Here is a 15,924-nt window from a genome sequence, read left to right on the forward strand (position 1 = left end):
ATAATATGGTGTGAGTAGGGGAGTTGTTCAGAGATAGAACCTTCAAGTGGCATTATGGTTAAGGATTTAGTAAATCTCTACACTATTGTCTTTTTAACTGACGGAGAGCATTATCTAGAATTTTAGTTCTAAGTGGGTTGATGTGAATGTCAAAAGTTACACAAATTTTTCTAATACTTTTTTTAATAATCAGAAAAGCAAAAACTAAAATTAAGGAAAAACAGGAATTTTCGTAGTTGTCACTTTTTGAAAAAATTGATTTTATTATTTTGTTTTAATTTAAAAACAAATAAACTGTTGAAACTTGAAATTTTCACCAAGTGTTTATATTGCTTATAAAATATTTTGTTATCGTAATAAAAATGTTTATTCATTATTGTAACAACCAACAATGCAATTTTTATCAAATAATTATCAATTTCATATCAATTAATAATATTTTATAAAATTAATAAATATTTTATTTGGATATTATTAATAAATATTTTATTGAATTGATTTAGATTCTTTTTGGATTTATCGTTTTTACTGTATTTACTATTTAGTGTGCCACGGCTCTGATTATAATGTTTATTGTTTACACTTTACAACTATCACAATACCACGTTGTGTTGTTATTGTGTACGGTGTAGTTGGTGAATAGACTTATCAAATATTATCAGTACCTAATCATTTGTCGGTTATTATTGATATTATTATTAAATATCCCAAAACACCGTCGGTGACCGGACAATTTTTAAATTTCATCCACTAATATAATATTATTATGATTAAACTACTTTTATAGATTTGTAGTGACATTCGATCGTGTATTATGAAAAAATACAAACATATTTGCTTATTATAATTAATTATTAAATACTTTAAGCGTGAATTCGTGACACTCAGAACAGATTTACAAAAAGCTAAAAAAATTTACATACGATTGTTTTTTGTGTCATGATTTCTCTCTAAGATCTCCAAGACTAATTTGCTATACATTTTGGCCATTGGTTAAAAGTATTTCATATTATTTCAATTATCAATTTTCACTGATTACTGTTAAGTATTAATTTTATGGAATTTATGATATGTTTTTATTATAATGATGGTTTTTAATTATTATTTTAAATTTATATTCATTACCAATGCCAATCTTAATCATGTCTTTTATACTTTTATCTTAATGCTGAAGTTGTAAATCTTTTATATTTTAGATGTCTAGCCAAATCAAGCCAATAAATAAATTGGACGTTCATAAAATATGCTCTGGTCAAGTAAATTATACATAAATAATACGTGTATTTTTATATTATGTTATTCTTATGATGTATCTATTAAAATATAAAATGTTAATATATTTTTTAAAGGTTGTATTGAACTTGGCTACAGCAGTAAAGGAGTTAATAGAAAACAGTTTAGATGCTGGAGCCACTTCAGTTGAAATTAAACTAAAAGAATTTGGTAAAGATTTAGTAGAAGTAATAGATAATGGAGCTGGGGTTCATCCAGACAATTTTGAAGGACTTGGTTTGATTATAATGATATTTTATTATATTGATACTTAAACTAAGTACAATATTTTTTGTACATAGCTTTAAAACACCATACATCCAAAATTCAAGACTTTGCTGATTTAACTTCAGTAGAAACATTTGGTTTTCGAGGAGAAGCGTTAAGCTCATTATGTGCTTTAAGTGATGTAACAGTTACCACTAGACATTCATCACAAGAGTGTGGAATTAAATTAGTGTTTGATCATTCAGGAAACATTAAACTTAAAGTCCCTATTGCTAAGCAAGTATGTTTCTACATATATAATAATAATAATGTATAACACTATACAATAAATGTTCTTTATGCTTATATAATGAAATAACATGTTAATTAGATTGGAACAACTGTTACTTTATCTAATTTATTTTCTTCATTACCTGTAAGACATAAAGAATTTCATCGAAATTTAAAAAAAGAATTTGGAAAAATGATCCAAGTTGTGACTGGTTACTGTTTAGTTGCTACTCAAGTGAAGTAAATTCATTTTTTTAATAGATTTAGTTAGATTTACATATATAAATAGTCTTACTATTTTTTCATAGATTATCATGTGTTAATCAAACAAAATCTTCAAACAATGTTCTCCTATCAACACATGGTAGCAACACAGTATTAGAAAACATATCATGCATTTATGGTTCTAAACAGGTATATTTTTTAGGATCTGTTATTTATGATTTTTTTTTTTATTGATTTAAATATTTTTAGGCCAATAGTTTGTTAGTTTTAAAAAAAGTCATTCCTGTAGATGAAGTAGATGATACATCAAATATTTTTGAAATAGATGGCTATGTATCTAGTTGTGATCATGGTGGAGGCAGAAGTTCTAAGGACAGACAATTTTATTTCATTAATTCAAGACCATGTGAACCTATAAAAGTACCTCACATATTTTATTTTTTATAAATTTAAGTATTTTTAGAATATTTTTTTATAGAATTTAGGTATTACTTTTTATCATGACGATTGATTTAATCCAAAAATCAATATCTAATAGTCAACTAATATTAATTACAATTTCTTTATGAATTGATTTTTTATAGACATAATTTTAATTAAAAAAATACTAAATATAGATTAGTATTAAATTTAAATGATTTAATACATTATGTGATAAATATTATTTTTTTATTAGGTTATAAAAACAGTTAATGAAGTTTACCATCAATATAATCAAAATCAATATCCATTTATTTACTTAAATATAACAATTGCAAGAGATGAAGTAGACATTAATGTGACACCTGATAAAAGACAAATATTTTTGTCTAATGAAAATTGCTTAGTCTCAATAATTAGAGTTAGTATTCATATTAATTATTCAGCTATTATAATTTATAATATCTTAAATTCAATACTTAATTTTCAATATACTCTATTTATATACTTTTATTAAAGGCCAGTTTAAATAAACTGTTTGAAAATATTCCATCTACTTACAAGATTAATACATTGTTGTATGAATCGATATCAACTAAAAGACCATATGAATCAATTACAGAAAGTAAAAATTGTAAATGTAAGAAAAAAAATTAATTTATATTTAATAGAGAGATCAAATTTTATTTATTTGATAGTATACTTAAAATAAGTAAAAGATCAATGTACAATGAAGTTTTATAAAGTTTTGAATAGACAACTATGAATTTTATTGAATAATAATGGATATTTGCACATATCTATGTTTTATAAATTGATTTAAAAATGAGATCATGTCATTAATACTATTGTTCTATTAGTAATTAGTAATTACAAAATTGTTCAATAAAAACTATATTGTGTAAAACAATGGAATTTAATAATTATTTATATAAAAAAAAAAGATATAACTTTCAAATTTTTATTTATTAATTATACTATAAAATAAATACCTTAAAATATTGTATAGTTTTCATATATTAATGATACAAATGTAATTATTAATTACTTTAACAACATTGTTTTAATTATTGAAAAATTATTTTAGTACTGAAATTTGATGAAAGTAATGAATATGAAAGTAAAGAAACACCTAGTCATTCAGAACAAATTAAAGCTAAACTCAATAAATGGAAATCTGATAAATCTAAAATAGCTGTTCCTGAAACTATAGATAAATTTCTTAAACCAAAAATTGAGCATATTGATAATGTTCAGAAAAATCATTATGAGGAATTAATAGAAAACAAAGTATCTAATAGTCCATTAAAATGTACTGATACTTTTGAAATTGATGGCAAAGATGAAAATACTGAAACACAGAAACAAGACAATATTAAACTAATTGAATATCCTGTTCATAGTGAAAATGTGGATGAACAGAAACAAGTAAACATTAAAAATTATGAAAACATTTATACACATATTAATAATTCAAAAGGTAAAAATATCGAACTAACTGAATATTCTGTTCATAGTTCAAGTAGTGAAAATATAAATGATAATACATTTTGTTTAAATAATGTTACTGAAAAATCAGATACTGAAGAAGACAAATATGATTCAATAAAAATGAGTGAAGTTAAAAATGTATCTATTGAAGATATCAATACTTACTGTGATTTATCTAAAATAAAAGCTAATGCTAGCATAAAAATAGACTCTTCTATAGCACCCAAGGAAAGAAAATTTTCAGTAGTTGAGACCAATATCGAACAAATTAAACAAAGGCTGAACAATTTAAGATTTCAAACATCTAAAAAACAGAAAACAAAAACAAGATTTTTTGCAACTATTGACCCAAGTAAAAATCAACAAGCCGAGGGTGAATTAAGTAGAGAAATTTCTAAAGATATGTTTTCTAAAGTAAGTAATTGCATTATTATTTTTTTTTAATAAATAAGTATAGTACATTTATTATTTTTTTCTAGATGAGTATTATTGGTCAATTTAATTTAGGTTTTATCATTACCAAGCTTGATGCTGATCTATTTATAGTTGATCAGCATGCCACTGATGAAAAATATAACTTTGAAACATTACAAAATACAACAAAAATCACAAGCCAAAAATTAGTGGTGTTAGTAATGATTTATAATAAAAACTAATTTATCAAATCAGAATTTCTTTAAATTTGAGTGTATAAATTTTAATTTTAATTTTTATTGTAGACCTCAGCAATTAGAGTTAACTGCTGTTAATGAAATGGTATTAATGGAAAATATTAATGTTTTTCAAATGAATGGATTTGATTTTCAGTTCCAACAAGATGGTAAGTTTAATTAATTCCTTTTTTAAAACATGTTCATAGTTATAAAGTGTGTTATTTATCATGTTTAAGCTGAACCAACAAAAAAAGTTAAGTTAACTATGATCCCAATGAGTAATAATTGGAGTTTTGGTAAAGAGGATGTTGATGAACTTTTGTTTATGTTACAAGTAAATAATAATTTTAATATGTCTCAATACCAATTTGAAAATAATAATTTTTCTTTTTTTTAATAACTAATAACCAATTATTTAGGATGCGCCAAATACTCTCTGTAGACCTTCAAGAGTTCGTTCAATGTTTGCTTCTCGTGCTTGTCGTAAGTCTGTTATGATTGGTACAGTATTAAACTTGAGTGATATGAGAAAACTTATTGACCACATGGGAGATATTGAACAACCTTGGGTAAGATAAATACAAATAAAAACCAACTATTGCCTTTTGTTAATATTTTCAATGTTTTCTTATAATTTGAATTTATTTGTGATTTCAATTTTTTTGTTTTAGAATTGCCCTCATGGAAGACCAACAATGAGACATTTAGTAAACCTTTCATTACTAAACGTTAAAAGAGAATAAATATGTATTTTAAGTAAATTATTTACTAGTACGTAAAAAATACAATAACAACCATAAGATTTATAAAAAAAATTGACAATAATTAAAAATTTTGAAAAATATTTTTTTTTATTAAAAGATTTTCAAATAATATGGTTATTTAACTAATTGTTTAAAAAAAAAAATATACATGCCATACAGAAATTAATTACTATAATTATACATCAATAAATTATAATTAAGTAATTTAAACATAATTTGTAGTTTGTGATTTTACTTTAATTTTCATACCGGCTTAAACCATTTAGGTGTCTTTCCACTATTTGCTGTAGTTTTATTTTGTTTAGTAAAAACAGCCGTTTTAGTATTTTGATTCTCTGATTGTTTACTTGTCCCTGGTTGTTCATTATATAAAGTGTCATTATGTGTAGAGTTTGGAATTCTTTCTTTTCTGTAATTATTTATTAATTTTTAATTAGTTTATTAATGCAAACATATTAGAAATTTCATAAAAGAAATGTAAGGCAATTTAATATTTTTTAAAAGAATATTTCAATGTCATTGTCATCTGTTATACCATTTTTGTTATCTTATTTCTTACAACAAATTATTTCAATGGTCTTCAAAAAAAAAAAAATTACAATATACATAGTAAAGATACTAATGAGTAATTTAAATCAAAAACTATCTTTTTATATTTCATTAAAATATTTACTTCTTAAAACTTGGTAAAATCTTATTAACTATATAGTCATACTATTGGAATTCTATGAACACATGTAACCGATAAATTGTATAATAATTGTCAACTCTAACACCCATTTCCTAGTCACACGTATAATGCTATGATGATATTTTAAGTGTATGGGTTGAAGATAATGTGATATAAATTATATAAATTATAATATTGTATACTGAAGTTTAGAATACCATATTCAATTATAAAAATATAAATGCTAACAAATTAAATAACTTATATCAGAGTATTATTTAATAACTTTCTCTAAACAATTTAATTTGTATCATTAACTTCATAAATATACACACAATATGAACCAACCTCACAAGATAAGCAGCTATTGAAGCTTGACACCCAGATACAATTTTCTGTTTAAGTTCAGGTTTTAATTGATCAGTTTCCATATCGCTAGAAAAATGTATCATTGCTGATGGTACACATCCACATTCCAATAATGTTTCTTCGGGTTTCAAAATAGTCTTAGGAGGTGTCGTAACTGTGGAATCATGGGTAAATAAATTATTATTAAGTTAGATATTGTATAGTATTAATAAATTAATTGATGTTAAAATTCAATTAGCTCTTACACAAACTAAAGTTTAAAGACTCATCAATAAGATATTTTCGAATAAAATTTATTACATCTAATACAGTTTCAGTTGATTTGAATATAGTTTGTAACACTAATCTGTTTGGAAAATGTATTCTGATAATACATTTTTTGTATTTATGTAATAAATTTAGTTGGTTTTGAGTCTTTTCTAATTCTCGCATTGCACTTGTACACAGTTGGCCATCTTCTAATTGAGCCCTAAAATAAAAATAAATATAGTTACAAATTTATAAATACAACTAGTCTATCTTTAAATTTTAGTATGTAATTTTTAAAACTTATTATTATTAATTGTATAATATCAATTGATTATAGTTTCTAGACATCTGACAATACACATTACTTATATTATTTAATATTTATACATAGACCAAATAGTTTTATAACATTAAGTTATAAATGCTTAAAGCCTAATTAAATTCTTAAATTTAAACATTTTATTAGGGTTAAGGATTCTAAAATAAATATGGCTTTACTTTAAATATTTAGTTTTATTAAGAGAACATTATATCCACACACGGTTACTCTATCTTACTAATGCATGGAAATTTTAACGTTCAGAAGGATCTGTTAGATTCTAAAATATTATATACAATTTATTTATTTTTAATATTTGAATTTACTATAATTAAGTTGTAAGTATTATTTTAAAAGGAATTTTTTTGAACATAAAATTCTTTATTTTAAGTATTAATAAAATTGAGAAAACACATAATATAATACCTACTCTCTTAATATTAATAATATAAAATTTACCGTGATTTTTTCAAATCTCTTAGTACAAGAGTAACATCTTTTATAGTAGGTTGAAAGAAATCATCACCTTCATCTTGATACAACACTGAAGTACCATCCATAATATTAAATAACAATGTATCCCGTTCATCTAACTAAAAAAATACATTTTAAATATTAATTTACTTTATTTTAAAACTAATAATTATTACATAAAATTTTATTGTATTTTACTATGGAAATAAAAAATAAATTTTTCTTATTTTAGCACAAAAATAAATATAAGTTATTGCGACTTGAATGTATTTTTTAATATTAATTAAATTAATAAATCTCTAAATATAAAATAATGGATATTTGTATAAATAGGTATATAAACTATTTACAATAATAGAAAAATGTAAATAAAATGGAGAAAAATTATTCGAATCTTACTTACATAAGATATAGAGTTTTTAAAATTATTGAGATCTTCATTACTAAGAGTAGGCTTTTTATTGCTATCTTTTGCTTTAGGGTCATTATCAAGGTTTTTTTGATATGTTGACATATTTATAGGCTCAGATTTTTCAACTGTATCATTAGTATTTGTTTCAATATCTTTCGTCTCTTGTGGACTTGTTGCCATAACATTTGAAAATTCAGCATTTGGTAATGCATTAATTGTGCTTATTTCTTTACGATCTAAGACTTTAGGAGGTTCTTCAAGTTTTGGTTTTCTTGCTGCAGGTACATATATATGAGCTTGGTCTTCGAATTCTTTTTTATTAAGTAATCTAGTTAATCAAAATATAAAATTTTTTAAAACATATTATTTTCAGTAATCAAAATGATTTAGGTAAAAATAAATACATTTAAAAAATACAGTTGCAACAATTATCTATGCGTTTATATAATTTAATTAACTATTATAAATGTTACAAGAATAATAATTAGCCAGTGAGCAACAAATGTTTAAACAATATTAGATAATTATTATAAATATTAAAATACAGTGAAGATGTAAAATAATTGTTCTTAACTAACCTTAACAAGGCTTTGCCACTAACTAGTCCAATGTCTTTTAATGTTTTCTGCTGCAATTGTTCTTTACCAATTATTTCCATTCTTGTATAAATTATAGCTGGACTTTCATAGTTAGAAAATTTGTCCTTCAACAATATCTGTATGATTTTCAATAGATTTTCTAATCAAAAAAAAAAAAAAATATAATTATTTAGTACAAATTTAAACTATAATAAATAAGATCACATTTTTAATATAGCTTACGGCTAGATGGAAATTCACCAGATAATCTAGATCCATCTTCTAATTGTAACCATATACCAACAGAACTATTTTCCCTAGATTTTGTGGCAGGTACTAATTCCAATAAGGCATTGTTGGAAATATTTGTAAATCTGATTAGACTTGTTGTATCTAATATTTTGTTGTGATATCTATTGAATAAAGAGACAATAAAACACTGTAAAATGCTTTACGATTTATTAAAAATGATTAAATAAAGGAAATTGCTTACTTTAAATCAAAATCATTGCTGTTTGCTTTCATTTTCGTGCAGGCTAATTCTATTACCTAAAATAATAACATTTATTTATAAAGAGTAGTGCTTAAAGATCAAATGATATGAGGTACTTGCTTTAAGAACAGTCATATTTGGATTAACTTTCACGTTAATTCTAGCAGCATTTTCACCTAATACTACTAAATTTGTAGCCATTTTCAAATTAGAAGTAGCAATGCAATCAAATTATACTGAATTCTATCGAAAGAAAAGAAAAACATACTATTATATTATGTAGAAAATGCATGTATTAATATTTACTATTTTATTTGAGAACTGAGAACAGTATATCGATAATAACGATTATTGATTATTAAAATGAATTATTAAATATTAAGTTAATTTATTATTTACCGTTCAAAAATAATCTATATATTTAGGTAGATGATACTATAATATTCTAGCAGTTCTAAACGTCTTGTATCTTGCAGCATAAAAAAATTAGAAATTATAGCTATAAATTTTATGAAACTAATACAAAATTAAAAACCACCCGACAACAACCGTGATAACTGATAAGACAATATCCTTCGTCATTCAAATTTCAATTCAAATTATAAAGTAAACATAAAGAAAACAAAATATATGATAACACCACTATAATGGTTGATAATATCGTATTGCATACATTTTGCTCCTGCAAAAACGATAACTTTTATTACTTATTAGTTTAGATCACCTATAGATTATTTATGTCAAGGTGTAGACTGTAGAGGAAAACTGAAGAATCTTCTTTACACCGCAATTGACGTTTTTTTGCATAATTCAGTTTATATCCTTCAAAGCACGAGTAATAATTTATTATGATTGTAGTGGTGTGGACGGTATGGGCAACGGTCAAGGTTTATTTTATAGGTATCAAATCTACGAACCTTGTGCAATGTGCATTGGTCACATTTTCTGATGCTTTAGTGTTTATCAATTCAGTTATCACTTTTCGGCAGTTATACAACTGATAAGAGAATTATACCACAATATTCAATAGTAAAAAATGGTATTTCTACTTTTTAGTCAACATCAAAATAGCGAAATACTTTTATCACAAATTTACTATTTTTTCAATAAAAATGTGGACATAGGTACTGGTCTTAAAAAGTTAACACAGACTATTAAAACGATGTATTATTTTATGTTATTATTTTCTGTTATTAAATTATATTTTTATTAAAATAAATCTTCTAAAGAAATATTTATACATATCTTAATAATTAGTATATTTTTGTATTTAAATTTTAGTTTAATTTGTTCAAGTATTTTTTTTTATTTTTTTTGTCTGATTAGTAAATTTTGATGCATTTAAGATTATATTCACATTGGAATTTGCTGCATATCGGGTAATATATTATTTGAAGACAATCTGTTATTACTATATATTAAGTAATGAGGTAAGAGATTAAATTGGGTTGGCAATGTTCATTCAGTGAAGAGGTTGATTTTTTCCATAAGAAATGAGATGGGTTGGAATCACGGCTATTATCTATAGCTGTGGTTGGAATGGAAAATAATGAATAGTTTCTTGTGAAGATGGAAAGAACATGAAAAGACAGAAGTTAATAAATCTGTGGCATCAAATAAGAATGGAGAAGATGAATGCCTGATCCACAGCATCATGACAGAAAGTTAATTAGAAAATATCATAAATTGAGCATAGTATAGTCATATGAAGGATGTTCTATTTTTAATTGAAAAGCAAGAAAGTAGTTTTGAATTCAATCAATGCACAGCTGATCAACCATACCAAACAGAAGTAGATATGGTGGAGACAGTAATAAATATTTCTTGACATAATATAATATAAACAAATTATAGGCGTAGGTGTAAAGTCTTGATTTAAAAGTTGTTATTTGTATTGGATGAAATAAAAAAATATATACCAATTTTTATTCATAACAATAAAATATAATTTTTTTTTTTTTCATGAAAAAAAAATTATAAATACAAATCAATTAAAAATTTCTTATATTTTTGATTAAAGTATTTGTTTTTCCTTACTATTTTCAATGTTTTTCAGAGCCATTTCAAGTTCAAATAAATGTTTATCATCTTCCTCAGGAGCTATTCGTCTCATTTCTGCTGCTAATTTATGTACATATTCTGGATTTGATCCACTGGTTCCACTGCAAACTGCTATTCTGGAAGCTATTTGTTGAATAGATGCTTCACCAGCAAACCACTCATTATTTTCGTCTGCTATGTATACAGTGACTTCAGATGGTATTTGATTTTCATTTGTTTTTGAATGAAATTGGACAACCTTCTTAACATAACCTGCTCGTTCTCGTAGGTCCAACCCCGCACACACATTATCTATATCTCGATTTTCTATCGCATATGCTATACCCCATACTCGACTCTAAAATCATATTAAATTGCAAATATTAGGTTTAGTAGGAAGTATAGATACTTATAGTATATATTTTTTTATCAATAATAGTACATTTTTATTATAATTATATAACATAAGTAGTATTTGTTTGTTATGTAACCAAGTTATATAAAAATATAACTCTGCTATTGAGTGATCTTATGTCAGTACTTATTAAGAGGACATTATACCCACATGCATTTTTACGGCATACAAATGAATAGAACTCTATTTATATTTAATGTAAGAGTTAATTAACCTATCATCAAATTTAAAATTAAAATATTTAGAGTATCTTCTAGGTTTTATTCTATATTTTAATTTTAAAACAAGTTATGAACATTTTAAAATCGTACAAATGCATGTTTAATCTAAAAATTCAAGATTCAAGATTATATTTTTCTATAATTAAAATTTTATGTGTTTTTAGTTAGTGTAGTAGCAATAATGCCAATAACATATTACTAAAAAGTACCATATATTTCAATGTATGTATAATATACTAATATGTACAAACATAAAATTGTATTGTAAAATAAGCTAAGCATAGTATTCAACTTACTTCATTAGTTGATGGTAAAAGAGTCACTACTCGTCCAGGCTGAAATTTATCAAGAATTTTTTAAAAATAATTGGTATAAATATAGTTTTGCAAGTGATGATACAAACTGATTTTTTTATTGAATTAATGAAATAAAAATAAAAATCCAGTTTATTGAAAAACTATGAAAATATATTTTTAGTAAATATTATCAACAATATATATTATTTTATAGAAAACTTAATTCATTAATTTATTTTGAATAAAAAAAATTATATTTTAACATAAAAAAAAAATGAGCTTAATTGGATTTAATAAAAATAAAAAGTGTAGTTTGGGTTTAGATCAATCTTGAAAATTAGGGTTTGTAACATCGCCGTAAGAATAATTGAAAAATGACATATTATTTTGTCTTACTAAGTCATTGGTTCCTCTATGGTCTGGGCTAAACTGATAAAATCTTCTGGTGTATCCTTTTATGTATCCAGGGTATTTTTTTATGAATGGAAAATTAGTTTTCCATATTAATGAGCCGTAACCAAATATCCAAAACATATGGTTTTTCAACTCATTGCTCAGTTCATTGTCGTTTATGTGGTTATTTTCTGAATTATCTGGCTTCATTATAAAAATAGCATAAATTTTTTTTTTTATAAGAGTAATATAAAATATTTGCCGTCTACATTTATTGTTTATAAGTGGTATCTGTGTATTATATAATATGATAACACTTTGATAGGGTTTCTAAGGATTGGTTGGGAAATAGAATAAAAATAATCAATACCTGTTATTATGCCATTACACTATTCAACAAATAGATGGCGTTGATGAACTTTAAGTAACAACTTACCAATTATTTATTTTTATTTTATTTATTTAAAAGTTCTAAAATTTAAAACATTTTGAAATAAATTATTATATTATATATAATTTTAAAACATAATAGATTCGTAATTACTATTCTATGCTAAATTTAAATATTATATGCATACGTTACACTATTTAAAAAAAATATATAAATTAAATTTAGATAAGTAAAATTTATAATTAACCGTTAATTATTATTAATTTATTGCATAAAAAACTCAATAAATCATTGATAAAATTATTTATTTTTTATAATTTATTGATTAAAAAATTTAATTATTTAGTAAATTAATGAAAAACAATGTTATATTATTCTTGTATTTGGTTTTATTTTTTTAAAAAAAAATTTAATACCTACCTACTTATTACCTAGTTATTTTTTTTTGATTGTCAATAATAAAATTGTTCATGTAGGATATTGTTTGTAAAAAAGTGAATAAGTGATTGTTTAATACATTTTCCCTTAATTCTTTTTTATTTTTTTGTATTAATTTTTTTTAGCAATTACTATCTACTTTTTTAGAAATGATTATGTTCTTAAAATATTCATTTACCTAATAAATAAACTAGTATGTTTCATTCAAAAATTAATATTTTATTATCATATGATAGTAAAAAATATACAATTGAGCCAAGTTAAATACTTATAAAGTATTTATATATTAGTTTGATTTTCAAAAATATTTATAGGAGGATGATATTGAGCTTTCTGATGTTAAAATATAATATTATACTATCAAGCAGTATAAACATTTGAGAACGCCGAGAATCTAGATTATTTTTTTCTACAAACTTATAGTTTTGTGTACCTATAGTATTTTTATTTTTTTTTAAGCCAAATTGGTACTAACTTCTAACATTGGATTTTAACAAAGTATATAATAATATATTTAAGTAATGACACTTGCGTATTAGATTCTAATGAGTCTTTTAATCATTAAATGATAAATAAATAAAAACATAAGATACCTACAAATTAGTTAATTAATACTATACTAGTGAATTTTAAGGTTTGATACATTTAGTACAAAATTGTTTATTTGTCATTCAGTATAAAAACCACTAAAATTACATGTATCGCCTTATGCTTAATCTCATTGGATAATCAATCAAGTTGATTTTTACATTTTTAATACATCGTAGTTTGATTATTATTTATTTTAATTGAGTGAATTTATAAATTATTTGTTTTTGAATTTGGATACCAAAATGTAGTGTTATAGTGTAACATTTTTACAGGTACAGTTACTTTACATTTATATTAGAGCAATAACATGGAACGATTTGAAGTAATTCCTATACACCGTAACAAACACTTCATCAAACAATGTTGTGCTGTAATTAATTCGGAATGGCCACGCAGTGAAATGGCTAGGTATTTATTGAATCCACTAATAATTGGCCAAGTTTCTTATAAATATTTTATTGTTTTGAAATTGGGGCATGATAGTTTAGATTTTATACAATTTCAAATTGGTACTTAACACTTAAGAAAATTGAAAATCACTCATCAGCAATTTAATTAAATGTATTAGGTTTGTCTATAAGTAAATATTGTTTAAAATAATTAAATGTTCTTAAAAATCTTTATATCATAGTGTAACTTGATTAGAAATTGTTAGTAGATGTCAAATTAGTCATTAATTTGTGAAAAACATATAAATTTAATTTAAAATTTATTAATGCTTTAGTTATTGATTATTGTTTAATTAGATTATATTAATATTTCAAGTCTTAATTAATGTAAAATATTGACTACTTTGTAACTCATTAGACTATAATTTTATTATTATTATATTTGAAAATAATTTGTTTTCATGTTATACAATAATGTATTTTATAATTTGTTCTATTTAAAAATGGAAACAAATGAACTATGTCTGATATTTTGCTTTAAATTGTATTGTTATTTTATATTTATTATACAACATTATTAAGTACTTAAGTTTCTATATTTTTGGGAAATTATCATATGATAATGATAATAATAATATGTCAATATATTGAGGTTTATGAGTTTTTATGTTTCTTTTAGGTTACACAGTTTGGAGGGGTCTTGTGATACCTTGCCAACATCTTTGGTACTGGTTAAAGAAGAAGATAACTTCAAAACAGTAATAGGGCATGCAAAAATTACACCAATACCATCTATTCCTGATAGTGGTTTCATTGAAACAGGTAATTAAATTCTGTTTACTTTTCAACTAGTATCATATATACTTAGTACTTATAACTAATAAATTACATTCTGATTCTGATAAATTAAAAAAATAGAATACTTACTTTTATTAAGTAGATGCGTAGATAATTTATTTTAATTATAATAATTTTTTTATAAGCTTTTTTTATTATTTTTTATTTTCATGTAGGTTAAAGCTTGATTGTTTCAAATATATATTATAATGCCTTAAATAATTTGCTTGTTGTTTCGGTTACACTTATACATACCTATCTAATATAATATCAAGTTAGATACTATTTTCTTTCTTAAATATAACTATATTTTGTGCAAGCATTTGAATTTTAAAACAATTTTATCAGTCTAAAATATAATTCTTAACAAATTTCCAATGTTTGATATTATGCTATAGCTTGTATTCACTTTTTTCATACTAAAATAAAAATGTACATTTTTTTTAATTTATAAAAATTGTTATTGTTTTAGTGGTAATAGATAATCATCACAGAGGACAAGGACTAGGAAAATATCTCATGCATAAGACTGAAGAATACATAAAAACGTAATAATAATATAAACATAATTTAAATGATCTTTAAATGTTTAAATTGTTTTTATAGGTTGGGTTTGAATGTTGCGTACTTGTCTACAATAGACAAACAAGAGTTTTACTCAAAACTCGGTTATACTCAATGTCAGCCAATTTCAATTTATGGTGGCCGTTTGAGTGGCTTTAATAATTTAAAAATGGTTTCTACGATCGTACCATCAAGAAAAACATTCATGAAAAAACAACTTGCATAAAATCGTATTTTTAAAATTATTTTTGTTTATATTTTAAATTACAAACAAGGAATAAATATCACTGATATAAACGTGTGTCTATTGCACATTTCAGTTAACACCTACTAACAGCATTAACTTCATAATAGTAATAATAATAGTAATAATAATAATAATAATAATAATAGTAATAATAATAATAATAGGTAATAATATAGTAATATTATATATTATACATAATATGTGTGTAAAAAATT

At 23.3% G+C, this 15,924-nt stretch overlaps 4 protein-coding genes across 8 annotated transcripts; 2 read left to right on the forward strand and 2 right to left on the reverse strand.

The window, feature by feature from the left end:
* The first annotated feature begins 712 nt into the window (after positions 1–712).
* On the forward strand, positions 713–5,369 carry LOC112601037 (mismatch repair endonuclease PMS2). Its single transcript, XM_025348436.1, has 15 exons — positions 713–1,040; positions 1,197–1,256; positions 1,350–1,509; positions 1,575–1,780; positions 1,871–2,010; positions 2,079–2,184; positions 2,245–2,415; positions 2,672–2,836; positions 2,935–3,055; positions 3,503–4,320; positions 4,386–4,534; positions 4,626–4,726; positions 4,796–4,893; positions 4,979–5,128; positions 5,231–5,369. The coding sequence occupies exons 2-15, from the start codon at positions 1,197–1,199 to the stop codon at positions 5,300–5,302; spliced, it is 2,517 nt and encodes an 838-aa protein (XP_025204221.1). The 5' UTR covers positions 713–1,040; the 3' UTR covers positions 5,303–5,369.
* A 124-nt stretch (positions 5,370–5,493) lies between these two features.
* LOC112601055 (tether containing UBX domain for GLUT4) lies at positions 5,494–9,779 on the reverse strand. Of its 4 annotated transcripts, none has more exons than XM_025348467.1 (10): positions 9,612–9,779; positions 9,008–9,130; positions 8,888–8,943; positions 8,638–8,807; positions 8,395–8,554; positions 7,808–8,144; positions 7,390–7,523; positions 6,608–6,831; positions 6,342–6,516; positions 5,494–5,732 (listed from the first exon to the last, which is right to left on the reverse strand). In XM_025348467.1, the coding sequence occupies exons 2-10, from the start codon at positions 9,086–9,088 to the stop codon at positions 5,567–5,569; spliced, it is 1,503 nt and encodes a 500-aa protein (XP_025204252.1). In that variant the 5' UTR covers positions 9,089–9,130; positions 9,612–9,779; the 3' UTR covers positions 5,494–5,566. The 4 variants fall into 4 exon arrangements, with proteins under 4 accessions (XP_025204252.1, XP_025204254.1, XP_025204251.1 ...); XM_025348469.1 differs by lacking the exon at positions 9,612–9,779 and adding an exon at positions 9,287–9,427 and having other exon boundaries at positions 8,656–8,807; XM_025348466.1 differs by lacking the exon at positions 9,612–9,779 and adding an exon at positions 9,287–9,427.
* Positions 9,780–10,135: 356 nt separating this feature from the next.
* LOC112601051 (N-acetyltransferase 6) lies at positions 10,136–15,859 on the forward strand. Of its 2 annotated transcripts, none has more exons than XM_025348459.1 (5): positions 10,136–10,266; positions 13,945–14,080; positions 14,741–14,883; positions 15,371–15,446; positions 15,505–15,859. In XM_025348459.1, the coding sequence occupies exons 2-5, from the start codon at positions 13,980–13,982 to the stop codon at positions 15,686–15,688; spliced, it is 504 nt and encodes a 167-aa protein (XP_025204244.1). In that variant the 5' UTR covers positions 10,136–10,266; positions 13,945–13,979; the 3' UTR covers positions 15,689–15,859. The 2 variants fall into 2 exon arrangements, with proteins under 2 accessions (XP_025204244.1, XP_025204243.1); XM_025348458.1 differs by lacking the exon at positions 10,136–10,266 and adding an exon at positions 11,060–11,146 and having other exon boundaries at positions 15,505–15,858.
* Positions 10,900–12,547, reverse strand: LOC112601050 (putative glutathione-specific gamma-glutamylcyclotransferase 2). Its single transcript, XM_025348457.1, has 3 exons — positions 12,256–12,547; positions 11,860–11,898; positions 10,900–11,285 (listed from the first exon to the last, which is right to left on the reverse strand). Exons 1-3 carry the CDS (start codon positions 12,460–12,462, stop codon positions 10,902–10,904), a joined length of 630 nt encoding a protein of 209 aa, XP_025204242.1. The 5' UTR covers positions 12,463–12,547; the 3' UTR covers positions 10,900–10,901.
* Positions 15,860–15,924: the final 65 nt, after the last annotated feature.

The sequence above is a fragment of the Melanaphis sacchari genome, unplaced genomic scaffold (assembly GCF_002803265.2).
Source record: "Melanaphis sacchari strain LSU unplaced genomic scaffold, SCAv2.0 Contig74_pilon_pilon, whole genome shotgun sequence".
In the NCBI taxonomy this organism is placed as follows: Eukaryota; Metazoa; Arthropoda; class Insecta; order Hemiptera; family Aphididae; genus Melanaphis; species Melanaphis sacchari.